At 49.1% G+C, this 26,897-nt stretch overlaps 1 protein-coding gene across 10 annotated transcripts in view; it reads right to left on the reverse strand.

The window, feature by feature from the left end:
* Positions 1–332: 332 nt before the first annotated feature.
* The window catches only part of Nbas (NBAS subunit of NRZ tethering complex), a 222,990-nt gene continuing 196,425 nt past the window's right edge, over positions 333–26,897 (reverse strand). For all 10 annotated transcript variants that reach the window (XM_063254316.1, XM_063254312.1, XM_063254314.1 and 7 more), the window contains 5 exons: positions 25,117–25,312; positions 15,198–15,337; positions 13,186–13,330; positions 11,073–11,201; positions 333–4,707 (listed from right to left, as the gene is read on the reverse strand). In XM_063254316.1, the coding sequence (XP_063110386.1) occupies positions 4,438–4,707; positions 11,073–11,201; positions 13,186–13,330; positions 15,198–15,337; positions 25,117–25,312 (880 nt within the window). In that variant the 3' untranslated portion in view covers positions 333–4,437. The remainder of the gene's footprint in view (positions 4,708–11,072; positions 11,202–13,185; positions 13,331–15,197; positions 15,338–25,116; positions 25,313–26,897) is intronic.

The raw sequence follows: 26,897 nt of genomic DNA on the forward strand, positions 1-26,897 counted from the left end.
TACAGTTCAGGCACCATAGGGCCTATCTCAAACCCTGGGCCAGTTAGGCTCCTGGGCCTGTGAGCAAGAATGTCCAGTACTGGAACCATCCAGAAAGCAAGGTGTGTCTTTGCAAACCTAGAACGCCAGCTCTCAGGGAAGCTGAGGTAGAAGGATCCCGAATTCTACCTCAGTCTGCACAACTGTGCAATTTAGAGAGAACTTGTCTCAGAGTAAAAAAATGAAAAAGAGCTGAGACATGCAGCTCAGTGTGAAGGGATTAGGTTCAATGTCCAGTACAAAAAAATTAAATTTTAAAAATTAATCAAATGTTCACTTTGAGACTCATAAGGTAGAAGACAAAACTTTTTCATTTATTCACTTTTTCCATTTGCTCATTTGACTTATTTATCCTTGAGATAGGGTCTCAGTCTGTAGCCCAGACTGGCTTTGAACTTGCAGCAATCCTCCTGCCTCAGCCTTCAGAGTACCCGGATTACAGGTGGGCACGGGCACCACGACCCCTAGATATGAATACGAACTAAGCGTCTCTGGTGAACTTGATGCTGTTCTGCATGCTGGGAGACAGGATACTTCCGGCCACCTTGGATCAGGGCACAGTAGCTGTGAAGATGCTGAATCTGGCCCACAGCCTGGGTGCATGCAGGCTCCCAGCTGTGCAACACAGGCAAGCTATGTCAGGGCTCTGTACCTCAGTTTCTCCATCTGTGCATTGGGCGATCTCTGTGCCTAGTTCACTGGGTTGTGCTAAGGAGGAAAAGGGCTCAGGCGTTCAAAGCCCCACCTAGGACATGAGTTTAGCAGGCAGCTAAATGTGGCATGCAATTCAGTGCACTGGCAGAGGGCGCACTGACCCACGGCTGTGATCAGAAGGTGTGGTGGGTGACTAAGTAAAAAAGAACTTGTTACAGGAAAAGACACATCACCAGGAATCCCCTCAGAATCCTCTGCTCACTTTGAGCACACTCCTCCCATCATGCCGCTTCCCGCAGCAGCTCTGGAGTACCCTTTCCTGAGGGTCCTTAGCTGTGGTGTCCTGGCTGCCTCCATGTTCTGAAGGATTCAAAACGTCTCCTTTCATGGTCATTATGACTTTAGAGAAGAGCCGAAAGTCGCACGGTGCCAAGCCTGGTGACTAAGGAGGATGAGGCCGCGGCATCATGTTTGTAAGAGCTGCCTTTCTTTTGGATAGTGCTCAGCAGCAGCAGTCATTGTTATTTGTGATCACACCTGGTAGAGACCTTCAGGAAAGAGGACTCCAGAGCTGCTGCAGAACGTGGCAAGAATGGGACAAGTGTGCTTGAAGTGATGCGAGGAGTTTGAAGGGATCTGTCGCAGTGCTTCTTTTACAGCATGACATTTTGTTTGTTCTAACATTCACTGTATGTTTTGATTGATGCTGGTATTTAACCACAGGTGCAGTGGGAATCCTAGAACAGAGTGGGTTGAGTGCCCTCCAGCAGCAGAGCCAGGGCCAGGCAGAGGGTGACCCAGTCAGGCCCTGCAGCACAGGGAGCCCCATGGTGGCAGCACTGTTGAGCCACCACGGGACACAAGTCTGGGTGCAAATAAGGTATGGGTACTGCACCTGCCATGGCCCTGCAGCAGGGGACAAGACTCAGAGCCACTCACACATCCTGCTGGCTCCCTGCCATGTCCTTCTGCCTGGGCCCACAGGAACTCCATCCTGGCTCTCAGCAGCACTTGGTGACAGGGGGCATGCTGTCCTTGAGCTCCTGCTATTGATGTTCACATCTGGATCACACTTCATAGCACCTGAGGCCCACAACTTACAGGAGGCCAGGTTTAATTTGGTGCATGGTTATGGCTGGTTCAGTCCATGGCGGATGCTTCTAGGCAGATGCATCATGGCACAAGGGTCTGGCAGAGGGAAGCTGCTCACCTCATAGCCACCAGGGGGGAGGGCGGGGAGCCACCAGCTAGGCCCCACCTCCTACAGCACATTCAGTCCTGACCTCATATGCCATGGATCCTCTGATGAGTGCAGAGCCCCATGGTCCATCACCTTCCAAAGCCACAGCTCTGAACACAGACTTTGGGGCGATACCTAGGTCTATACCGTAACACTGGCCTAAGAAACCACCATTCTGAGTGGCTCTGGGCAGAGCTGGCCCATGTGCAGTCCTGACAGAGTCATTTGCAGGACTGGATGCTGCACACCCAGCTCCCTACCTGAGTCCCCAGGGCTCAAAGTAAACACAGTGTACAACCACACCCAGAAGCCTACACCCAGGATGCGATGGATCCTGGGGTGAGAGCTTTGCTGCAGTCTGTGCCTGGGCTGGGGAACACACTGCTAACGTGCCTTCCCTCCTAGGGCAAGCTGTACCTGGTGGGCCAAGCAGACGAAGAGTCCCAGGCTCATGTGGGCTGGGCCCAGGCCAGGGGGTCACTTCCCCCACACTGCCTGGGAGAAGCATGCTCCCGGCCCAGCCCCACCACCTGCCCTGTGCCTTTTCAGCCCAGAGCCCCTCCAGTGGGCCCCAGGGTACCATCCAGGCACTCACCTGGGTCTGAGGATGGAACTCAGTGGAAAGGCCCTGGCTGCCCACCACAGGCACAGGCCCTCTTCTCCACCCACAGCAGAACATTCACAGACCTGCTCCTGCCCCGGGGGAAGAGCTGATCTTGTCCCTAACTAACCAGTCTGGTGGTGAGAAGCAGGGGGTGGGAGGACCAAGCAGCAGCACGGGGAGGGAAGGAAGAGTACAGGACTCCCACCAGAAAAGCCAGGGTCCATGTCCAGCTTGGCTATGATTGGCCCAGTGATCTCTTTCCTCCATCTGTATCTTTTTTTACCTTTTGGTAATGAGGGTTGAACCCAGGGCCTTTGCACTGAGTTCCATCCTCAGACCCTTAACCTTTATTTCTTGAGATGAGGTCTCATTAAGTCACTAAGTGGCCCCATGCTAGGCTGGAACTTGCAATCCTCCTGCCTCAGCCTCTGAGAGGGCTGAGATTACAGCTGTATACCAGCATGCCTTGCTAGTCTCATGTTTAAAATAAGGATTCGTTACGAGAGTCTAGAGCTGAGAAAGAGCTTCACAAACCCCTCCAAGTGCTTGCAAGAAAGATCATGAACAATCCTAGCCCCGAGCCTGGGGTGGTGGGGACCGGGCATATGAAGCTAGGGGTTTGGGCCTCGTGTCCCATCCCCTGTCCCCTTCCCTGCGAGGCCATCTTCTAAGCAGAAGGCCCTGAGGACCAGTGCTGACCCTGGGGATGGGGGGGCGGGTAGCTCTAGGCTGTCTGCCCCTCTCTGGTAAAGCTTGGGTCCCTGAGCAGCCCAGCTGACAGGTTGGAAGCAGGGTCACCATGGCAACCCTCAGGGGGTTTTCAGCAGCAAGAAAAGTCTGTAGAGAAGGACATCGCCAAGACTGGCCTCTGCTGCCCGCTCCCTATCCTATCACTGTTTTCTGAGATTTCTGAGTCTCAGCCCTGCTCCCGTCTGGTCCTGATGGCAGGGCTGGCTCCCCCTGCTCAGTGGCTCTGCTGTAACCATGCACTGGACAGGGAGCCATCCCTGCCATCAGGACTGGGTGGGAGCGGGGCAGTGAATTTTACAGGCTGGGCTTGAACCTGCTATCCTCCTGCCTCAGCTTCCCAAGAGTGCTGGGATCACACAGGTACACTACCATGCCCAGCTCGGATCTTTTTTCTTAAAAGGGAGTAGTCTCCCTCTAGATCAGGATGATAAAACTCCCACTTCACTAGGAAGTCAACACCACAGTGCTCAAATAACCTCTTGTGCCTACAAGATCATGGCTATTCAGTGGACCCTTGGCTTACAAACTCAATCCAATTCCGAGGGCAAAATGTAACTCAAATTGTAAGTCAAGACTGTATTTCCCATGAGAAATAACAGAATACCCATTATGTATTCCAAACCTTCCAAAGCACCCCTTGACTAACCTTTTCCTAATAAAAGAGTTGTGCGATAATTTACCAGAAACCAATAATTTCCCTTGAGCCTGCCCTGCACTGAGCCACATCCTCAATCCTTTTTTAGATTGTATCTCGCTAAATCACCCAGGCTGGACTAGAACTTGCCATCCTCCTGCCTCAGCCTCCTAGAATGCCAGGATTACAGGGGTAACCGTTGCGCCCATTTTTCTAATTGAGACTTGAACCCAGGCCCAGCCCCCAGCAACTCACGCTGACGGCCTGTGCATACCCTTTCCCCTGCACACAACCCAGTACTGCACACCCCATTTTCTGCAGCGCATCTGGAATCTCTGTTATTTGTTTTCTCTCGAGAAGAGACAGAATTAAAAAGCAAACAGGAAGAAAGCACTGGCCGCCAGGAGTGCATGCCCATGGATCAGGGTCAGGGCACAGGAGCTGGACGCTGGCCGATGCTGGGCTTCACTTGCGGCGCTGCGATCGCAGAGCCTCAGCCGAGCAGCCTGCATCTCCTCACACCCTCGGCTGCCCGGCACCCAGGGCAGCATGGAAAGTCCGCAAGGCCCGGTGAGTGTCCCGTGCAGCCAGCAGCAGCGACCCAGCCTCAGCCTCATGGCCGGCCGCCTGGAGTTGTGCAGCCAGCTGTTCCATGTCCCAGCGGCCCTGTACAGCCAGCAAGTGGCGGACGAGGCGTGGGTAGAAGGGGGTGGGGACACAGGGCACCAGCAGCCCGGCATCCAGCAGCAAGGACAGCAGCTCAGGGTCGCAATTGGCATCATCCACCTGCAAGACACAGAGAGCAGCTGTGAGCAGCATGCATAAGACCCCATTCCTGCCTCTGCCCCCGAGCACACCAGGACTATGACCGACCCTCCTGCCTCAGCCTCCCTGAGTGTGTGGGCCACCACACAGACTCCTTTCTTTTAAATGATATAAGGAGACATCTGCCTGTGAGAACCCTGCTGAATCACTGCAGAGGAAGCCGGGGCCTGAACTCTGCTAGCACCTGGCAGGAGCCAGCGAGCTGACGTGTCTCAGTGAGTCTGCTCACAGCCTGCTGCTGGCAGCTGCGTCTAATGCTTTATGGGGCTTCCACCCTAAGCCAGCCTCTCACTGGAACGGTCTGCCCCTCTGGGCGGCTTCTGCACCCCTGTGGCTCATGCTCCCTGCATCTCTGAAAGGAATCGAGCCAACACCACTAACTAGCAGGGTTCTCGTTTACACCTGGGGTCGTGGGCTTCTTCTCGTCACCATGCACCTGAGTCACGGCTGCCTGGCAAAGCCCGGTCACTGCCCTGCAGCCCTCGAAGAGCAGGGAGGTGGTGGGGATCACAGCATCAGCCATGCCCCGCAGCTGGAAACAGGAGCCCTGCTGTGGCCACGTGGGAGTTTCACAGTTTTAACTGCCAGAGAAGGATCCATCAGTTCACAATTCGCCCTGAATCCGTTTGTGGGCGGGCTCAAATCCGGAGGGCAGGCTGGATGAGGCCAAAGGTTGGAGAAGACGTTTCCAGCCCTGCGCCGGCTCCCACAGAGGGGAGAATGGCTGTGATCCTGTCAGGCCCTTCTGGTGGCAGGGGAGGCTTTTGAGGGCCACACCGACCGAGCAAGAGCATGGGGCACATACAGCACAGTTCCTGTGGTCCTCAGTGCCAGCCAGCAGACCTGGGAATCAAGACAACTCCACAGGCCAGAGAAGGACATCTATTCATGCACAGAGCACACCTGTCTTCCAAGCCATATGTTATCTGCTTAATTCCTCTCACAAAAATAGGTAGTGGACCTTTTCTAATTAAGCCTTCATTCCATGGATCTGCACAAGCTGAGAGCAACTGCAGCAAGGAGGAAAGCAGGCGTGGAGATGACTGCGGGGCACTCTGGGTGTGGCTTCAGGCTTCACCTCTGGCAAGCTGCTTGCCTTATGTTTATGTACACTGTTACTTCATGCAGTTATTACAGTCTGAGCCACAGGGCCAGTGCGCACATGGGCTGAGGCGAAGGCCTGTGAGTGACCTTCCAGATTCCTGATTCTTTGGATACAATGCTCAGATTACTTGTTTGAAAAGTCCAGGTCCCACTTCCAATACTTCCCTCGAGAGCAGACCTGGCTTACAACCTGATAGCAAAGCAAGCGAAGCCTTGAGGACCCAGGCTGGGTCACCTCCGTGACTGCTGCCCAGCACTGGACTCAGGGGCCCTGTGCCTGGCCAGTCCTGTACTCGCAGCCTCCTGGTAGCCTCTCCTTTTGGTGCGTGAGAGTGCTTCCTTCCCTTGCCCTCACTCCTGGGGTCCCCAGACCTTCAGACAGCACACACATGGCCAGGAGCAGGCGGAGGTGGGAAGCAGCCAATCCCCAGCCCAAGCACACTGGGTGAGCAGCACGGTGGCACCTGTCCTCCACAAGGAGCCTAGAGGAAGCAGACACCTCTGCAGGGGCAGTACCATTATCTCCATGTGGGCTCTGAGTGCCCAAAGCTTTCTCGTGGGTGGCAGAGTACGTGTTCATAACACAAACATGGGCGCGTGGTTTGCACAGGAAGTCACTGTGTTCATAGATTCTGCAGATAGTTATTGGGCTTTTTTCTTTTTCTGTTTTTTTTTCCTGAGAAAGGATCTCGCCGGGTAGATTTGTGGAAGACCGCTCAGATGACTCTCTTTGTAAGTACAGCAGTCGTCTCTGTGTTGGCTAAGAGCTGGCTAGGTTTTCTTTGTTCCTTGACTGGCTGTAAGCAATGCAGATCAGTCTGGCCAAGGTGCTGACCTGTACTCTCCAAATCAAGGGACAGGTCAGTGCGGCCCTGCCTGTAACTCCCAAATAACATGTATAAGTTAGGGATGCCACAGGAGGCCAAGCTGGACCTGGAGCTGCTGGTGCCATTCCACGAATCCTCACTCAGGACCGAGATCGTGGGCTCTGTGCCAGATGTGATAATCACTGCAAGTACTTCTCCAGCACTGCCCATGGGCGTCTCAGACTGATGCCAAAGCTCAGAGCAGCAGGAAAGCCAGGGATGGTGAGGACACTGAGTTCTTTCCACATGGCAACATGGAGGACCACATAGATGGCTCTCCTTGAAAGACGCACAGTGGTCTCCGTCTGGGCTGAGCCCAGCCCTGTGTCTGCGTATGGATGAGTGTGGAGCCCGCTAGGATTTACCCTTTCCCTTCACTGGCCCTAAGCAGCACACATGCCTCCAGGGGAGGGGCTGATGTGTAGCTCTGGAAGCAAAGGATGGTGCAGTGTTTCTCTGTCCCACAGATCCCAAGGAACATGTGTGAGCCAGGCGGGAGGGAGAGCCACACTCCACACTCTCGGGTTTCGGGCCTCAAGATAAGAGGCTGTGACTTCCCGGGGCAGAAAGGACTGCACATCAGAGCTGAAGCACTGACCTCAACTGTGTTCTGCAGATGACCCTTTCCGCACACGCTTCTCTCCGCACACTGCAGAGGTGACTCAGGCCTCCTACCCAGCCCACCTCACAGCTCTCACACACTTCCCATCACTCTCACCATCACCCACCCCCAGCCACTCCCTTCTTCATGAATGAATGAAACCTGGGTTTGGCCCTGAGATGAGGCCTTTGTTTCCGGTATCCATCTTACTACCCTTGGCTCTTGACGACTATAAAGATGCTGTAGTGCTTTTATTCTCGCCATGAATCGCACTGGAAGTGGTAGAGTGGAATTAACATTAAAATTCAGTAACCTGCCTATGAGATTACAAATGTGGACTTTTATGGACCCCAACAAGGTCTAGAAGGGCCTCTCTAGATTAAACTGGCCTTAAACTCACAGCGATCCTCCCTCCTCAGCTTCCCTCCCTGTGCTGGGGTGCAGGCATGTACCACCGCTGCAGGTGAAGCTGTTTTGAGAAGGGAGTCCTGGAGTTCCGGGAGAACATGGCAGACAAATAACAGCAGCCACGGAGACTCTCTGAGATTACCAGTTTAGAATCCAGGAGCGGTGCCGTGTGAGGAGTCCTACGTGAGGGGAGATGTACCCTGCCGACCCAGGAACGAACTAAGCTGAGAGAAACCAACTGGAAATGCAATCCTTATGCTATAACAGGAACAGATAAAATCTCAGTGCGGAAACTGGATCCCATGCCATTGGAAGCCACGATTTGAATTTCCTGTTGCCAATACTGCGTCCCAATCCGCACGGCAGGAGAGAGACGTGTGAAAGCTCTGAGAGCTGGAATCAGCGAACCAAACGGTGTTGAGAGCGGGACTGGCAGGGAGCCCTGCATCGACCTGTAGTGAGTGAGAGAAATGGGGACCCTTTCATAGACTGGGAGGCTCCAACAGAGGACATTCTGGGAACGAGCAGACTAGCCGGAACAGGGCCCTGCAGTGACTTTAGTCGCATATTCCCCTCTCAAGCGGGATGGTGGGGAGCGGTTGGCCTGGTGACGCCACGAACTAAGATCCAGTAGGTTAGCCCAAATCCAGTAGGTTAGCGCCTGGCGGTGCACCCTAGCAGTGAAGCATTCAGTAAGTTGACCTGGAGGGGCGGGCCCAGCAGAGGCTGCCCAGGTCTGTGTCTCCCTAGTACACTGCAGTGGGCGGGAACACCTGGCCGGCGGATTCAAACAAACTGTAACAGACAAAGAGAGAGAGAAAAAAAAAACTGGGCCTCCTACATACGCTTGTATGGAAGGAACAAAAAGTATGGGAAAAGGGAGCAACAAGAAAGGGTCCTCAGTCCCCAATCCTGAGAACACTGATGCAGGAAATGTAAATGCAAAAGAGAATGAAGAGAGAAAACACGCAATATCAAACACGGCACGTACAGACATAAAGCGGTATCTCTGGAGACTCATAGACGAGTTCAAAAATGAAGTATTTAATGAAATAAAGCAAGAAATAAGTAGAATAGTTAGAGAAATGCTAAGCACCGCCCAAGAAAAAACAGATGGTGGAATGGAAGAACAGAAAAAAAGGGGAGAATTGTTTGATGGACAAAATAGAGAAAACAGAATACGTGAAGCAGATTCAAAGAGATTACCAGGAAACTAAAAACTCTATTGAAAGCTGGCATAACAGCTTGAAAGAAACTAAGGATAGATTATCAGAACTGGAGGGCAGATTTGTAAGGTGGGAGCATGAAATGAAAAACTTCTTAAAAATAACAAGAAAACAAACAGCAATAATACAAAGGCTAGAAGATGATAAGAGGATCTATAACTTAAGAATTAAGAACATAAAGAAAAAGTAGGGACTCAAACAAATGAACTACAAAAGCTATTCACAGAAATAATCCAGGAGAATTTCCTAATTTAGCAAAAGGTAAAGATATTCAGATGTATGAGGCATACAGGACCCCAGCCACCTACAACCCAAACAGAACTACACCCAGGCATATAATAATCAAGAGTCCAGAAATCCAATATAAGAACAGAATATTAAAAGCCGTCAAAGACAAGAAACATCACTTACAAGGAACACCTATCAGAATTACAGCAGACTTCTCGGCACAAACCATCAAATCACGAAGAGCGTGGGGGGAAGTAATTCAAGCTTTGAAAGATAATAACCTCCAGCCAAGATTGATATATCCTGCACATCTGTCCATAGAAATTGATGGAAAAACAAGGTGCTTCCAAGATAAAGAGGAACTAGGGGAATTTGCAACCACCAATTCAACTCTACAGAGATTACTGCAGGATATTCTAAAAATGAAAAATACCAAGATTCCAGAAACAGTGGCAGAGCGGCCACAATGAATGGAGCAGAAAGCGAAATGAACAGGACAAACTGACAACTAATGACAGAAAAAGAGCTCAATAGAAATGAGGCAGAAAAGGTTGGATGGTAGGAACAGCCATTTTGGAGAAAACAAGATATCATAATAGGTAGTGCTGATTTAATATCCTCTTGTTTTGAAGTCCCATCAAGCTTTTGTTCTTCTGTCTCCATCGGTTTTAACGTGTTGTTTCTTATTGGATTTTATTATATGTGATAATATAAACAAAAACTTTTATAGACAAGGAGATTATACAGAAACCATTGTTCATTTTCTGTTAGTTGATTCTAAATACCCTGTAATACTGTCATTCTCTTGAACGGTTTTACATTGTCTTGATACGTTTGATGCTATAGTATACGAAGTTATACCCAACGATTTTAAGGGAAGAGACAATATGGTAACTACTATTATGTCGAGATTATCTTGTGGTGAAACACTATTTTGTTTAAATGGCTGTTTTGTTGTTATGCCCTCTTTTTATTATCTACTTTTTCATTTTTATCCTTTTAATTAAGGGAAAAATAAATAAAAAATAGCAGGATATATTATAGTAACCCACTTTGATTTCCTATTAACTTGGTTTGAAACTCAGTATTGCTCTCACCATCTTGTTTTGACTGATTTTCCTCTATTCTATTATGCTTGATAGTACCAAGTTTGAAAGTATAGGCAACAACTATGAAGACAATAAGATTCATTGTGATGCCCATTCTGGTTGACTATTATCTTCTTTTGAAGTCCTCTAATGTCTCCAATGTTTTGGTTTTATTGGTCTTATTCTTTACTGTTTTGTTCAATTTTATTATAACTGATGATTTAGGAAATTCTTCTTAAGATAGCAAGAGTCAGAATGGTAACCATTGTTGATCACCTTTTATTTTGTTTTTACATTATGTATTATGTCCATCCTTTTGATTTGACTGACTCTGTCCTGGTATGTCACATTTGGTTTTACTTTCTTCAAAAAAAAAAGTAATAAGAACTGTGGGAGTAATAAAACCCAAAATGTGTAATTGTCATTGTACAAAAGAAAGGAAAAGAAAGTTCTCTAAAAGATATAACTGCATGTATATTTAAGTGTATAAGATAGATAACCATATTACTGAGTTTTGTTGGATCATTGAACAAAACTGTTTTTTACAGTCTCACTGTTTGAAAGTCCCCTCTATATGCTTTAATTTTGTAACTTCAACAACTATTTCTAAGATGACAATATATAATTAACTAGTGATTTCCTACTGTTTATTTTTTCTGAAAGTGTGTATAACTTGTACCCTTTTTCTGTTTTTTTTTTTTCCTCCTTAAATAAAATTAAAAAAAAAAAAAAAAAGAGAGAGAGAGAGAAGGGAGTCCTGGAAAGAAGCCCAACCACACGAGCACGTGTATTCACCTGGCCCTACCTGCATGATGGCGGTGACCTGCTCCTGTGCCAGGGCGTGCAGCTCAGGCTCCGGCTGCTCCAGCAGCAGCTTCAGGGACAGCAGTGGCAGTGCCTGGTCACGCAGCAGCAGGCACAGCTCCTTCACACCCTGCAGGACACAAAGGGTCAGCAGGGTAGTACTTCCGCTCTGCCACATCCTAGACTGTGAACATGCATGTAACACACACCCCGACCACCCTGTGCTCAATTCAGGTGGCTTAGAACTCATTTCCTAGCCGATCCTGGCCCCGGCAGGCCCTGCCCAGGCCCTTGTTTTGTGGGGACGGGAGAGTGTGGGAATCGGTGTTCACAGACACAGCTCTGGGGGCCAGAGGACAGTAACCAAAGCAGGTTCTACTGTCAGCAAGGCTGGCGGCATCCCTGTCACTCACGGACACAAAAGAAATCATCAGAAAACGTTTCAACTGTATTTACAGGTCTGGTGTCAGGGTGCCCGGTTGAGACGTCCACTTCCATGGAATCTGTCTAGTGGGAGCAGTGAAATGGGTGGCTCTCCACAGGGCAACCGAATTCTGTTCACAAGCTTAATGTGCTGATCCAGAACAGGCTTTTTAAGAAGGTAACAATGACAGCCCTTTGCAACAGGAGTATCAAAAACACAATGTGTGCAACAGAAGTATCAGAGAAGGGTTGAGCTGGCCACCAGGGATGCCTGACCTTGGTGGGGAACACAGTGCTGGGACCCAGGACAGGAGGCTGGGCGGGGCCAGGTTAGAGTGCAGGCTCGAGGCTCGTACACGCTGAGCTTTCTCTCATGCTACTCCACCAGCAGCGGGAGATCAGGAACAATTCCAGTCCTCCCTTCACATTATTATAGCTCGAAGATAAAACAGGACGCAGGGAAGCAGCCCTCCAATCAGGACTCGGGAGGCCACGCTCACTGCAGTTCCCTGCATTACTGTCTTTCTGCACCTGCCAGCTTGGCTGTCCTGGCTCTGCAGTTCCAGGGAGCGGGATGAGGAGGTCAGTTCCAGGTGTGACTTCCACACAAGGGTGGGAGACCTGCAGGTTCTTCATGGGGGTTGCTAAAACCTGGAGCCAACACTCGGGAGGACAAAGCTCCAGAGCACAGCTCTCAGGCCTGGCTGCCCAGTCCTGCCTTGCTGCTTGTGACCTTGCCCTCCCTTAGCTTTTGCTTTTCATTTTCTGGTGCTGGGAATTAAACCTAGGGCCTTCGCACTGAGCTACATCCCCAGTTTTTTTATTTTTTATTTCATAACAGGCTCACCCTATGTCACTAAGTTGCCCAGGCTGGCCTGCAACTTGTGATCCTTCTGCCTCAACCTCCAAGATAATAGGTGCCACCACCACACCACCTTCCCCTGGGGCTTGGCGATACTTTGTGCCTGGCCCACAGTGCCAGTGCAGGGACCTGTCTGCCCACGCTCCATCCAACACTGCAGCCACAGCCACTCTTGCCAGGAGGTGGCTATTACCTGTGGAACTGTTTTAAAAATTTTGGGTGCTGGACTGGAGCATGGTGTCCTGAGTGCTAGGCATGACTTGCGCACCGGCCCTAAGCCCCAGAACTAATTCATCACTACCTGCTCTTTAGGACTTGGTGTAAGGAGGCACAGGGGAACCCTCCGCCGAGAGGAGGCCAACCTGCCTGTGGCACAGCACTCTCCCTGCACCCTGACTGTGGGTGCTGGGTCCACCCCAGGTTCACCAGGTACTGCTCTTGGGACAAGGATGCTGCTGCTGCTGCTGTTCTGAACCCCACTACTGCTTGGCACAAACAGAACCCCAAGTCCACACTCAACTTTTCCTCTAGTGCTCCTGTCTGCTCACTTCACTGGCCAGAATCAAGTATCTCTTGGCAATTCAGAGTCTTTAGACTCAGCAAAGCACCAGGTGACCTCAGGTCCAGGGATAGGAGTGAAGGACAGGCTGAGCCAGGCAGGACCACAGCACAGAGAATTCCGTGCCCCCTGCAGAGCTCTGCCAGCCTTGCCTGGCTCCCTGCATTGCCTGTTACCTGCTGGGCCTTTACCGGCCTCGGCTTGAGCTGGGTGCCTGTCAGCCATTCCTGTGTGGCAAAGATGCTGGCTGCCGGCCCCCGGCCCACTCACCTCCACGGGCAGCGCCTGCTCAGAGAGGCGCAGAGAGCGACAAATTCTCAGCACCTCGTTCCCTACATCCTCCTTGCTCTGCGCCGGGCACCGCATCAGCATCGCTGTTGCCAGTCTCAGCCACGGGTTTCCCATCACACCAGCCCTGACAGGAGGGTGCAGGTACAGCAGAGGATTAGTGCTCTGGCCCCGCTCAGAGACCTTGCAATGGGGAAGGGTCCTACTGTGTGCACAAACAAGCATGGCTGGGGAATTACACTAGGGCTGGATGGGCACACTCCTGGGCTCATCACAGGGCAGGGGCAAACAGCAGCTCGCTGGGCGTCAGCAACATCCCCATGCTAGGGAAGCCAGGATGACTCAGCCCCCTTGTTGGTGACTCCACCAAGTGCCTTTACTACCAGGCACACCTTGCTAGGTACCACACAGTGCCAGCTTTGCGCTGGATGTAGTAGTGCCCATAGGCAATCCTGGCACTCTAGGAGGCTGAGGCAGGAGGATGGCAAGTTTGAGCCCTCCCTGGGCAACTTAGAAGCTAAATGAGACCCTGTTTTAAAACAAGGGCTGGAGATGGGGCTCCATGCAAAGGCCCAGAGTTTGACCCCAGTACTACGAAAACAAACGAAACCACCCGGGCTCCTGTCGGTCCTAGCAGCCTCCATGCCAGGGAAGCAGGGGAAGCAGGGCCTGAGCAGAGGAAGTGGTGGACAATCAGCAGGCCACACCTCACACTTCCTGAGGTGTCCTGTGTCTGATCGAACATAGCCTTTCTGTTCCCCTCTGACTGCACCCCACACAGTCCACATACCTCGAATGGCCCTAGGAGTGGCCCTGATTTAATTTGTTAAACAGGTTTACGTCTATAAGGCTCTGCCATCTTCTTAGTGAAGTGCTAGGCTCTGGGCATAGGACAATGGGGCTGCTCCTACCCTGGGCAGAATTCTGATTGCCCGCTCAGAGCTGAGGGGTTGGATGTGTGACTCGCAGGAGGCCTCGAAGTACAGTAGGAGGAAGAACAACACTGCCTGTCACTGCACAGTGGTCAGGAAGGCCATGTGCTGAAGGGGAAGGATGAGCGGAGTCAGTCTATCGGGGCCCAGGCAGCCAGGCGGCCACACGGGGCCAGCAGCTGCTCCGACCTGGCCTCCTCCACTTCTGTGCAGTCAGCAGCCCCCGCACAGAGCAGGGGATGGGGCATGAGGAGCAATAAAGGAGGGCTCTGTAACGTCATGCATAAAAAACCTTGCGTGATCTCAACGAGGGGTCCTTGTTCATGCACAAGAGCCAAGATGCCGAGACAGACAGGTGAGGAGAGGCGCAAGGCCTCCTGGGCATGGAAGCGGCAAGGGCCGCGTTTAAAAGAAGAGTCATGTGCTAAGCCTGCCAAGAGCTGCAGGGAAAAGGAAATTGCCCGCTGAAATTCTGAGGAAGGAGAAGAAATCAAAGCAGCTTTTGTTGCTTTTTTTGTTTATTTTTAAAAGAGTCTTCCTATCTGTGGCTCAGGCTGGTTCTAAGCGATTCTCAAGCCTCCACCAGCTCAGGAGCAGGGACCACAGTGATGTGCTACCACCAATGTGCCAGGCCAATAAGCTTGCTTTTTATCTTGATTTTATTTTTTTGAGGCAGGGTCGGGTTACACAGTGCACACTGTCCTTGAAATCACTGAACTGCCCAGGCTGGCCTTGTACATGTGATCTTCCTGTCTCAGCCTCCAGACTGCTGGGCTGGCGGGTGTGCTATCTGTCTCTGTCTTGGTTTCCTGCCTTGTCTTGCTGCTGAGGGTGGGACCCAGGGCTCGCACCCACTATCACAGCCCACAGGGGGCGGTCAGTGAGACTGGGCATGAAGAGACCCAGGGCTCTGTGCTCCTGAGGTCTCGGCCCCATGGCCCTATGGCACAGCCCTGGCCAAGGTGTCCTCCGTGGCTTCCTGAAGAAGCTAAGTTTTTGGATTCAGAAGTGAGGTCCCTGCCGAGGCACTCGGCCTCCGGCTTGTCCTCCCTTGGTACTCACGTGCAGTCACTCTGCAGAGGGGGCCAGGCCTGCAAGAGCACAGCCAGGTGCTGGAACTCGGCCTGGCAGCAGCTGCACTCCAGCAGCTCTTCAAACAGGGCAGAGCGCCGCTCTGCACTCGCCACGTCAGCCACGTCCACCTGTGGGGAAAGGCACACCAAGGGTGAGGAGGGCCTGGGCGGGACCCTGGAGTTGGCCTTCCTTGAGAAGCATGAAGTATAAATAAAAAGCAAAATTAGAGATAACAGGGAGATGGATCCTCCTCAACCAGAAAGGGGACCAAGAAATGGAGAAGGAGGGACAGGACAGGAAGGGACAGAAAAGGAACTGAGATGTGTTACATGCAGCACCACAATCCATGTAGAAATGGACACACTGTATACTGCAAAGGTGGACCACGAAGAATTAGAAAATGTTTAAAAATCTAGGTCTAACTCAATTTTAAATAATTATCTTGAAAATGTTTAGATTTGCCAGGCATGGTGGCTCATGCCTATAATCCCAATACTCGGTAGGCTGAGGCAGGAAGATTGCTGTGAGTTCGAGACCAGCTTGGGCTACAAAGTGAGCTCAAGGCCTGCCTGAACTGCACTGAGACCCTGTCTCAAAAAAGACAAAAAAAAAAAAAAATGTTTAGATTTACCAAACCATAGGAAGGCTTTTAACTTTCTTTGCCAAAATAATTCCGACTAAAAATTAGACTTCAAAAAAAAAAAAATTAAGAATTCCTCATACCTGGCATATTATCATGTTCAAATATGGAAATGTTTTAAGTTGTAACATTTTACTATACTCCACATTAAATGAACTTTTAAAAGTTGAAATCCAAAATTATTTTGTATTTCTAATCCAAAATTATTTTCTAATGAGAAAATTGTTAGCCCACATGTTGCCTAGAAATTTTTCCTAATTTGAAATCAAAGATTATACTAAAGTGCATCTGTCAGGTGACTTTTTTTAATAAATCAAAATAAAAATATCTTCCTTCATATTTTCATTCCCAGTGCAACAGAAACAAAGGACAGAGCTCTCATGTCCTCTCTGAGTAAGGAATGGTTTCCCTTCACACTGCGGTCCTTGTATTTTGCACTGGAGAGCAGTGCCCAGTGTGAAAGTGAACCGGGTCCGAGTCTCCCACGCTGCAGCTTCTCTGAAACACAGTCTCCATGTCCAGGTACACAGATGCCCGCACCAAGGAGGAATTCGTGCTAACCGGGATGCACACACGGACACAGACATGTGGAAGTCACAGTAGAAGGGGAAGAGGAATGGATGTGACCTACAGATCGCTTCCAAACATTCACTCTGCAGTCCTTCCGGCTCCAGTCCCAGGAAGTATTTCAGCAACACTGCTGTGGAGTCACTGGTCCCTGTGTGGCTCACGAGATGACCACCATTCAGCTGGCCCCAGGGAGGTGCAGCCCCACTGACTCTTGAGTGAGGAGGAGGAAGAGTAGGAAGAGGTGACCCCACTGTGCTGGAGACCACACTTTAAGCAGAGGAATGGCTTGACTGCCCCAGGTCCCAGCAGCAGGGCTCGAAAGTGACAATGGAGCAGGATGATAATCAAATCAGGATGTCCTGGCGCCCAACCCCATCAGGCTTCTACTTCATGGATGAAGGCTCTGCATCCCCACAGTGTGGTGCCTCCAGCAGGAGGGCCTCACCCAGGCTGGGATCAGTGCTTCAGCGGTGTGGTCTCATCTACCCCGCCCTATAACTGCCCCTACTTCCTCTCTGGAGACATGGAGAGGAAGGGTGCAAGGCCCCACAAGCTTTCCAAGCTGAGTGGCGTGGCGATGCTGGGGCATGAACCCAGGGCTGCATGGCCAAGGTGTGAGAGGCCTTGGCTGTCTTCCTGGCACAGGATCCAGGCCTGAAGACCCTCTGGGGAGGCAAATCACCAGGCACACCCTCCACACTGAGCTGAGTAGCGGCTACTCAGGCAGTGCAGGGCTGGGACCCTGCCCCACAGAAAGGCAGGGGCAGCATGCTCCAACTCTGACTTCTCCTGTCTGCTCACATCCGGTCCCCACAAAGCCACAGCGGGAGAGAGGAAGACGAAACCAGCTTCATAGGGCCCAGTACTTTCCAGACACCAGTGCTGAGCCTCTTTTCCTGCCGGGATGGAGCTCCAGTTTCACTACACCCCTGGGGTGTCAGGGAGACAGTCAAGTGACCACACCTGACACGGGGAGGATGATAAACAGGAATGAACATGAGCCACGCAAGCATCTGGGCCCCTCTTCTGCAGAGGGCAAAGTTGAAATGCAAGAACACAGCGGGCTCCGGAAAAGATAGCAGATAGTTAACAGCAGCTACAGAGGCTCTCTGAGATAGTCAACTTAGATTCCAAAAATAATACAGCATGGGGAGTCCCAAACAGGGAGATATACCCTGCCAACCCAGGAACAAACTAAGCTGAGAGAAACCAATTAAAAATATAGTCCCAGTGCGATGACTGGAACAGCTAAAGTCTTGGTGCCGATGCTTGAACTCATGGCTTAAATACCCTGCCACTGCCGTGCCTGAACTGGGGCAGCTAGGAGAGCTGGCTAGTTTTAACTCACTGGAGATGGGAACGCTCTTAGCGCCAGAATAGGCAAACCAAATTGAGAGCAGAGCTGGCGGGGAACCCTGCATTGAGTGGTGAGTGAGGGGAATAAAAACCCTTCCACAGACAATGAGGCTCCAACAGATGACACTCTGGGACCGGGCAGACTGGCCGGAACAGGCCGCTGCAGTGACTTCAGTCAGATATTCTTTTCTAAAGCGGGATTGATGGGGAGCACTTTACCTTGTGACGCCATGGACTGAGGCCCAATAGGCCTGGCAGTACACCCTAATACAGTAAAGCCTTCAGCAGGTTGACTTACCTGGTGGGTGGGAGCAGGCCCAACATAGGCTGCTGGGGTCTATACCTCCTAGTACTCTGCAGTGGGCAGAACCACCTAGCCATCACACTTCAGACAAACTGAAACTGACAAAGAAAGAAACTGGGCCCCCTATATACGCCTGTATGGAAGGAATAAAAAATATGAGAAGAGAAAGCAACAAGAAAGGGTCCTCAGTCCCCAGTCCTGAGAACATTGACCCAGGAAAGGTAAATGCAAAGGAGAATGAGGACAGAAAACATGCAATATCAGGCACAGCACCAATAGACATAAAGCGATATCTTCAGGACCTCATAGATGAGTTCAAAAATGAAGTATTTAACCAAGTAAAGCAAGATATAAATAGAGTAATTAAAGAAATGCTAAGCACCTCCCAAGAAAAAACAGATGGTAGAATGGAAGAACAACAAAAAAAAAAGGGGAGAACTGTTTGATGGAGAAAATAGAGAAAACATAGAATACATGAAGCAGGTTCAAAGAGATTACCAGGAAACTAAAAACTCTATTGAAAGGTGGCGTAACAGCTTGAAAGAAATTACGGATAGATAATCTGAACTGGAGGACAGGTTTGTAATGTGGGAACATAAAAGGAAAAACTTCTTTAAAATAACAAGGAAATAAGCACTAACAATATAAAGGCTAGAAGATGACAAGAAGATCTATAACTTAAGAATAAAGAATAAAGGTGCGGAGGGTGAATGAAGAAGCAGAGGTACAAACAAAGGAACTGCAAAGGCCATTCACAAAAATAATTAAGGAAAACTTCCCAAACATAGGAAAAGGAAAAGATGCTCAGAAGTATGAGGCATACAGAACTCCAGCCACCTACAATCAAAACAGAACTACACCCAGGCATATAATAATCAAGAGTTCAGAAATCCAATATAAAAACAGAATATTAAAAGCTGTCAGAGACAAGAAACAGATCACTTACAAGGGAAAACCCATCAGAATTACAACATTCTTCTCAGCACAAACCATCAAATCTAGAAGAACGTGGGACAAAATAATCCAAGCCTTGAAAGACAATAACCCCCAGCCAAGATTGATATATCCTGCACAATTGTCCCTAGAAATTAATGGAGAAACAAGGAGAGAGAAAAGCAAAGAATGTCCTGCAGTATTTTCTGTAGAGTTGGATTGGTGGTTGTGAATTCCCCCAGTTCCTCTTTATCTTGGAAGGTTATATGGACCAAAATCAAATATGAGAAAACAGAACTCGATGTGATAGGGAACCAGAGAGTAATAGGGGTAACTGGACCAGTATTTATGGATAGGTTGAATAGACAGGCTTTAATAAATTAAGAAATATAACTAGAAATTCAGTCCAGGAGTGAGAGAGTTCGGAAACACTTAGGTAAATAGCAGGTTGCCCCCCAATATAAAACCGTGAGTGTTGGGGAGACCCAAAAATACACAGTTCATCCTGGGGGAGTGAAAGGGGAGGAATAGTCTTTTAAAAAAAATAACAGAACATATAGGGGCTGGGGATTTAGCTCAGCGGCATAAGTGCCTGCCTTGCAAGCAGGCAGTCGTGAGTTCGATCCCCGTTACCGATAAAAAGGAAAAAAGACAAAAAAAAAAAAAAAAAAAAAAGCAGAAGATATAAGCTAATAGTATATCAGGAATTAAAACTCTTATTACTCGCACCACTCTACTTGGATGAAACTTGTTCCATCCTAGTTTGTATACAAGCACTGGATCTGAGGGCACAGACAGCTGTTCCGAAGATATCAGGACATAGCACAGTGGCCATCTTTAATTTCCTATTAACTCAATCAGGATCCCTGTATGACTTATACTGTTGCATCATGACTGATCTTAGTTAAATCTGACTTGATTGCTGCTTATTATTGACAGATTTTATTCAAAACTGTTAGGTTGCTGGTATCAAGTTGAGGAGTATAAATAACTATACTGAAAATGACAATGATTCACTATGATATGCATTTTGATTTGATTACTACCTGGTTTTATAGCTCTACACTATCTACAAAGTTGTATTTCTGTTAATTCTGCCATGTACTGATATAGTCAATTTTACTTTATCTGATGATATAGTCAATTCCATTGATGATAACAAGAAACTGCACAGTGACCATGGTAGAACTCCTTATACAGCAGTTTTATATCTTTTTAGTTTTATGTGTCTATAGGAATATGTTTAGTTCTGTCCTGCTTTGTTCTGTTTCTCCCTCTAATATAGAAAGGATAGAAATACATGTTAAGACTCATGCTTGCATAAAACCTATAAACAGTTTATGAGAACTGATCTTATGACACATGATGAAATGAATAAATACTTTGAAGGAAAGAAAGGGGCACTGCAGTACCCAGTGCTGATTCCGGAGTGTTATGATGTGAAATCCAGCAATATGATTAATCTTTGTTCAAAAGGATTTTAATCTAGTAAGTTTAGGTAGGTCTCAACATAAATGAAGATATGGATAAATGCGTACATGTCTAAGTGTATAGGATTGATAGCCATATTACTTAGCTTTTGTTGGATAGCTGAACAGAACTGTTTGCAGTTTCCCTGGTTGAATTCCCATTTATATGTTCCACTTTTGTATCTTGAACAACTATTTGTGGGGGGACAATATGTATATATCAACTAGTGATTTATTACTGTTTATTTCTTTTCTTTGAAAGTATATACTATTTCTGCCCATTTTCTGTTTTGTTTTGTCTTTCTTTAAATAATAAAAAAATAAAGAAAAAAAGAAAAGAAAAGCAAGAACATAGTTCATAGAGTCGGCAACCTCCAGAGTTTGCAAGCCCAGTGAGGATAGCAACTTAGGGAGGAAAGGAGAGGCCCAGGCTGTGTTTCAGACCTTCACATCTTGCTCGAGTTGGGACACACAAGCTTGGATCCACCTGCTTCCTCAGGAGCTGACCACAAGTCACTGCCAGCAAAGCGCCGAGCACAAACGCAGCCATGTGCATCCATGCCAGACCCTCTGGAGGGACCTCCTTCAGCACCCATCCTTGCTGTCATCTGTCCCTCCACCCACACAGGGCGCAGTGTTCACCCTCCATTAGCAGCAGCAGGCACATTTCTTGGCCTTGCCATTCAAGAGTGACCTTGGGCAACTATCTAAAGATTAGTATTCATTTAGTCAACAAATACTTACTGACCATCTCTGAGATCTCTGTTCTTAGTGAATTTATATTCTAATGGAAGAATATAAATGGCTATCCTAACTATATTTTATATATATATATATATATATATATATATATATATAGCCATATATTGTTTCCTACAGTGTCTCACACTAGTGAGATAATATGATGTTTATATATGCATTTCTGATTTATTTCACTTATGAGTATGATCTCCAATTGTATCCATTTACTCATAAAATCTCAAGCTTGTCCTTCTTTATGACAGAACCAGGAAACTTCTGAAAGTCTCTTTTTGTTCCAGGATGGCATGATTTCAGTGTCTTGGGGTACATCACATGTGTGCCTGCACATTCTTAACATCAAATGTTCCCCTATATTTGTTTGCACAAATCACGCCCATGAGTCCTAGCTTTGAAGACATTTAGGCAACAGTGAGTTATTTCTAAAGAGCTAAACACGGCTGTGCAAACTGAACTTTTGCTTCACTCCGGAGGGCGGGGGCCAACTGCCCAAGGTGCACACTGGCAGAGTTTGGGCACACAAACCAGTGGCTGTGCACACAGAGGCTCTGGAGTGCAGCGAGCCTTGTAGCTGCACCTGAGGTGCAGGGCCACTTCAACTCAAGGCCAGACCCAGGGGAATCCTAAAGGCGAGATGCTAAGTCACATGTTCCCTTTCACGTAAGACTGAGGGTCACAGCGGGTGCCAAGGCCAGAAGTTTTCAGTGGAAACATCAGTACTTTGGCCCATATGCATTATGCACTGGTCAACTAAAAAATTACTAAGGCTGAAAATTGCAGATAAACTGCAGTTAAGTACTAGCACAGGGTGCATTCCCTGCTTCCAGTCCCAGCCTCTGCCCTGTGTTGGGGACATTTCTGGGATAATAATGTTCACTGCTGAAAAATAAGTGCACCTGGATTTTTGATTCTCAATCTCTAGAAGGCGGGATACTGCCTCCTCTCCTCAAAGCTTGGGTCCTGCAGCAGCTGGCTGGCTTCTCCCAGCGGGGGATCTGTGGCCACATGGTTGCCACAGGAGGATAATTAAGTATGGAGTCCTAAGAGGATCGCTGCCATGGGGAAGATCACAGGCCACACTCCCGGGGACCGAACATTACAAAATCATTATCTATTCCCATCTCTGCATAATAGGAAACCTCTCTGCCCTGAACACTACCAAAGAGGTAGGGCAAGGTGCGGAGGGTGAGAGACCAGTCGCTGCAGAACTCTTGGCACTGGGAAGAGTGCAAGTGCGGGCTGTGGGGGCGCCTGCCTCCCTCAATCGAGGGCCTCAACCTCACCACAAAGCCCTGCACACCGTGGGTGCATCCTCAGGGTCCTGTAGCTACAGCACTGCTGGAGACACAGAGGGACATCGTCCGCCAGCATCCTGATCTCTCCACTGCTTTGAGAAATGTTCTGGGAAGTAACAATTCAGGAGAGCCTCTGAACTTCATGTGTGGTTCTCTAATGCCCTAGGAGCTGTTGGTGTTTCCATTCTGAAACCTCGGTTTTCCTGCCCTCATTTTCCAAGAAGCAAGAAACCAGGTCAAGAACAGGACCAAGTTCTGCATCTAATTCACTTGTCCTCCAAAGGAGATTTGAACCAGCAATGTCAGGTGGACACAGGATGCCTTATTTCTAAGGCAGGAAGGGAGACACTCGCATATCTGTTTCTTGGAGAAGATCAGAGATGAAGCCAGCCCGAAGTGTTCCGACCTCTGCTGGCAAACATGGAAGAAACCCTACTCAGCAGCTGCTGGCATGCGCTCACTGCTGCATGAGGGGAAAGCAGGAGAGGGGAACACGAAGGATGAGGGGGTGAGGTCACTTTCCCCCAGTCTCTGAGACACCTGGAGATAGACTTTCTGGAGTCTGAAAGTTTAGTTCACAAGAACACCCTGGTGAAATGAGGAGTTGATGTGGACTGGGGGACCGGGCGAATGAGCAAGATGGTCTGTGCTGGCGACAAAGCCCAGACAGTTTAGAAAGTGCACAAAAAAGGAGGCTCTGTAATACAGGCTCAGCCACCTTAAACCCTGTTTCGGGCAAAAGGGAAGCTATGGAGAAACTATAATCTCAGGAATATTCAGAAACCATTGAGATCACAGCAAACTACCAACCTGTTCTTCAAGCAATTGGAATGTGGCAAAAAGCTTAAAAGAAGGAATGGTGGCCGAGGGGTCAAGTGTGTATTCCAGAGCTTTAATGTAACACATAAGACGCTGCTTTTTCCCAGCTTCCACTGGCTCCTCCTGTTTTCCGTCCTCAGGGCTATATAACACACACTAAGACACCAGCCTGGTGGTCCTGGCTGGCTCCAGTGCTCAGGGAAGAGGAAAGTGAGCCTGTCTGCAGAGGGCTCCCAGTGTGATAGAGTTCGACCCCCTCAAGGTGCAGACCAGGAGCTTTGAAGTGGGAGAGTGGAGGCTTGCCCCAGAGACAGGGTCAGTGTGCACGCTCCCTCTTCTAAGCACGTGCATTTTGCTTTACACTATAGCCTGTGGCATCCATGTTCTCAGGCTGCTCCTTAATGGGGCCCTGAGTGCCCTCTTGAGCCTGGATATGGCACTTGGTGAGAGTGTATTTTACATGGCGGTGGCTCTTTCATCATACTTCATTTCCACAATCTTGTAAGACTAAACAATTGTTGATAAACCCATCTTTTTTAGACTCTCAGTTACTGCAGCTCTGAAGAATAAAATAGTATTCACCTATTTTACTTCATAGAAGGAAACACAGCTGAAGGTAAGTATGGGTGCTGAAGCACTTGACTCAGGGTGCCAGCTCTTGGATCTTGTCAGTCTTAGTTACTTTTCTCATTGTTAAGACAAAATACCCAGCATGCACAAAGGTCAGCTCATACTCCGCAGAGGTTTCAGTTCATACTGGGCTGGCTCTCAAGCAGGTGGCATGGCAGAGGGGCATCACAGAGAGGAAACACTCTGTGGCAGGGCAGGCAGGACAGCAGGCAGCCTGCCTCCCTTTCCCTTTTATTCCATCCAGGCTGCAAGCCTATGGGTTGACGCCACCCCCAACCCTGTGGGGCTACCATCATCCACAGAACTCTGGTAAACCAATTAGAACACTAATTTAATTATCACACACCCTTCATCAGTATTCATGCACCCCAGATCCAGCCATCCCTGAAAAGCCCTACGTACAAGTGCCTGAGGCTGTAGCAGGGGGTATCTAGACACGAGCCATAGCACTGTCCGTAAGGTGCAACTGTTTGTAATATAAGCCAGATTTCAACAACCATAGCCTTTCATTCCTTGAAGAACAAGTGTTCCAATTCCTCTGATGACAAGTATTCAAGCTCTGCGCATAGGACTCGCGGGGTTCAGAAGGAAGTCCATCCTCCCACTCCTGAGCTATCATGATAGAAGAGAACATTAAGTTCCCATGTACAGAAGTCATGGGAAGCTTCATTGAAGCCTGCAGGGGTAGGGGAGAACCTTCAGGAGAACAAAAGGGGCCAAAGGGTGGCACAGAGAAGACACGGCATTGTGATTCCCACGGCATCTACTAAGACACCAGAAGGAAGATAGGTCCTTTGTGCCCAGCACAGTGTGAAGCTGGTCACCACAGGTAATGGATTTTGTGAATGTCCTAGTTGCTACAACGATAAAAATCATAAATGTGTGTGGTGTGTGATCCAACATAAAAAGGAAACTTTACTGCAGGTACTCAGGTACTAACCTCTGATCAGTGTTGACCTCTAATTGCTGGTAACAAGGAAACTTTCGGTGTTTTGTCTGTTTGGCACTGAACCCAGGACTTCACTCAGAGCTACATGCCCAGGCCGTTCTGCCCTGACTGGGGCATGAGCTTGTGATCTCCCTGCCTCAGCCTTCCAGAGCGCTGAGATGATGGGCGTGCGCCCCTCCTCACCTGCCTCCCAGGCCAGGCAGCCTTGAGGATGGCCTCTGTTCGGAAGAACACCAGGAGCCTGCTGTCCTCCTCTGTCAGGTGGCAGGACTGCTCCAAGACCTGCAGCACACGGACGCGAGGCTGCACGGGCAGGGTGTCATCTGCACAGAAGGGCCGCAGCCACTCCAGCAGGTCCTCGGGGGCCACCAGCTGCTCCCTGCGGGACGATGGTGAGGGGAAAGAGAAAGTCTCAATGTCTCACCTAGAGCTTGAATGACTGGATACCTGCTTACTGTATGACTTTATTCTTGTCCTGTTGAGAGGAAAACTTCAGGTTTTTAAAAGGCTTCCAGCCACCACATTAGGCATTTAACAACTGTGTAAATGAGTGTGGTTTTACACAGTACCCTATCAAAATGAGTTATATCAACCACATAGATAACGAATATCTACCCTGATGTCCTCATAAATAGTGGAGCTTATTCCCCAGTAATTTTATACATCCCATCACTGAAGCCATCAGCCGCCACAGGCCCCACCCCAGGGAGAACAGAGACCCCCACAAGCAGGTGCAGTAGGCGACACCCTGTGACCCAAAGCCCATGCTCGTGGGGTGTGGATTAGGGCTCAGCCAATGGCTGGAGCTTCCAATTTTATACCACTCTAAAAGTAAAATACAAGTGTCTGGCTGTGACAGGAGCACAGTCTAAAGATCCTCAAGGAAGGGCCCAGTGCACTGCATCCAGACTCCTTCCCTCTACCCCGGAAATCCCTTTGACAACATCTCAGGACCCAGCTAAAGCACTGTCCCCCCATGTGGCTGTACCCACATCATCACAGGGCTACCTACAGGAAATCGCCTAAACTGAGTCCCAGGCTAACTTACCTGAAGCCAAATTCCTACACTAGGCTAACAGAATACCTCATGCCTCATGCGCATGCCTCACTGACTTCCAGCAGGTAAAGGTCGGCTGTCAGGACACTGGCTCAGGCCCCAGCAGCACATTGTACAATCACACTCCAGTGAAGACTAAAATTCTTTTTTATTTATTTATTTATTTATTTTTGGTACCAGGTATCAAACTCATGGCCTTGTACTCACCAGGCAGGTACTTACGCCACTAAGCTAAATCCCTGGCCCTAAGACTAAAATTCTGCAATGCCCCTGAGAATGGCTCTTAGCATATATTATGTTATACACCAATCGAGTGCTATTTTATGGCCATTTAAATGAAAAAACTATTCACTGCATTCAGGAATAAAGGAAATTATAAAATTCAGAGAACTGGCTGAAAAACTTATAAATTTACAAAGACATGTGTTAATATTTATCAAAAATTGGAAGGAATAGTGTACAAGAAACACAGAAGGCATAAATGTCTGCTGGGTTCCACTACTCTCAAGGTGACCAGACAGCTGGGGGGACGGAGAGCCCTAACTGGGCTCCCTAAACTCTGGGCAGAGTCAAGGCTGACCCTGTCCCACTCTGTAGGTGATGTAGACAAAGCACGTGGTGCAGTGTGAGTAAAGAGCACACGCTCCGTGGACAGCGGCCACCATGGTCAGCCTCATCCGCAGCAGAGTCACCATTATCAGCATCATCGAATGAGACCACTCTTGGGGCAGGAGCCCAGGGGAGGCCGCCCATCCTCCTGGCCTCTCCTGGCTGCAGGAGGAAGGGGCTGGAGCTCTGATCTGAGGATCCAGGCGGGCAGGAGCAAGTGTAGCAGCAGGCTGTAGCCTGTAACCTTGGCCTGAACTTCAGCCATCAAAGGCTACAGAGGTCCCCACCCTGCAGCTCC

This window comes from Cavia porcellus, unplaced genomic scaffold, assembly GCF_034190915.1.
Source record: "Cavia porcellus strain 051 isolate PalLab524CR breed Dunkin Hartley unplaced genomic scaffold, mCavPor4.1 scaffold_8, whole genome shotgun sequence".
Taxonomy (NCBI): Eukaryota; Metazoa; Chordata; class Mammalia; order Rodentia; family Caviidae; genus Cavia; species Cavia porcellus.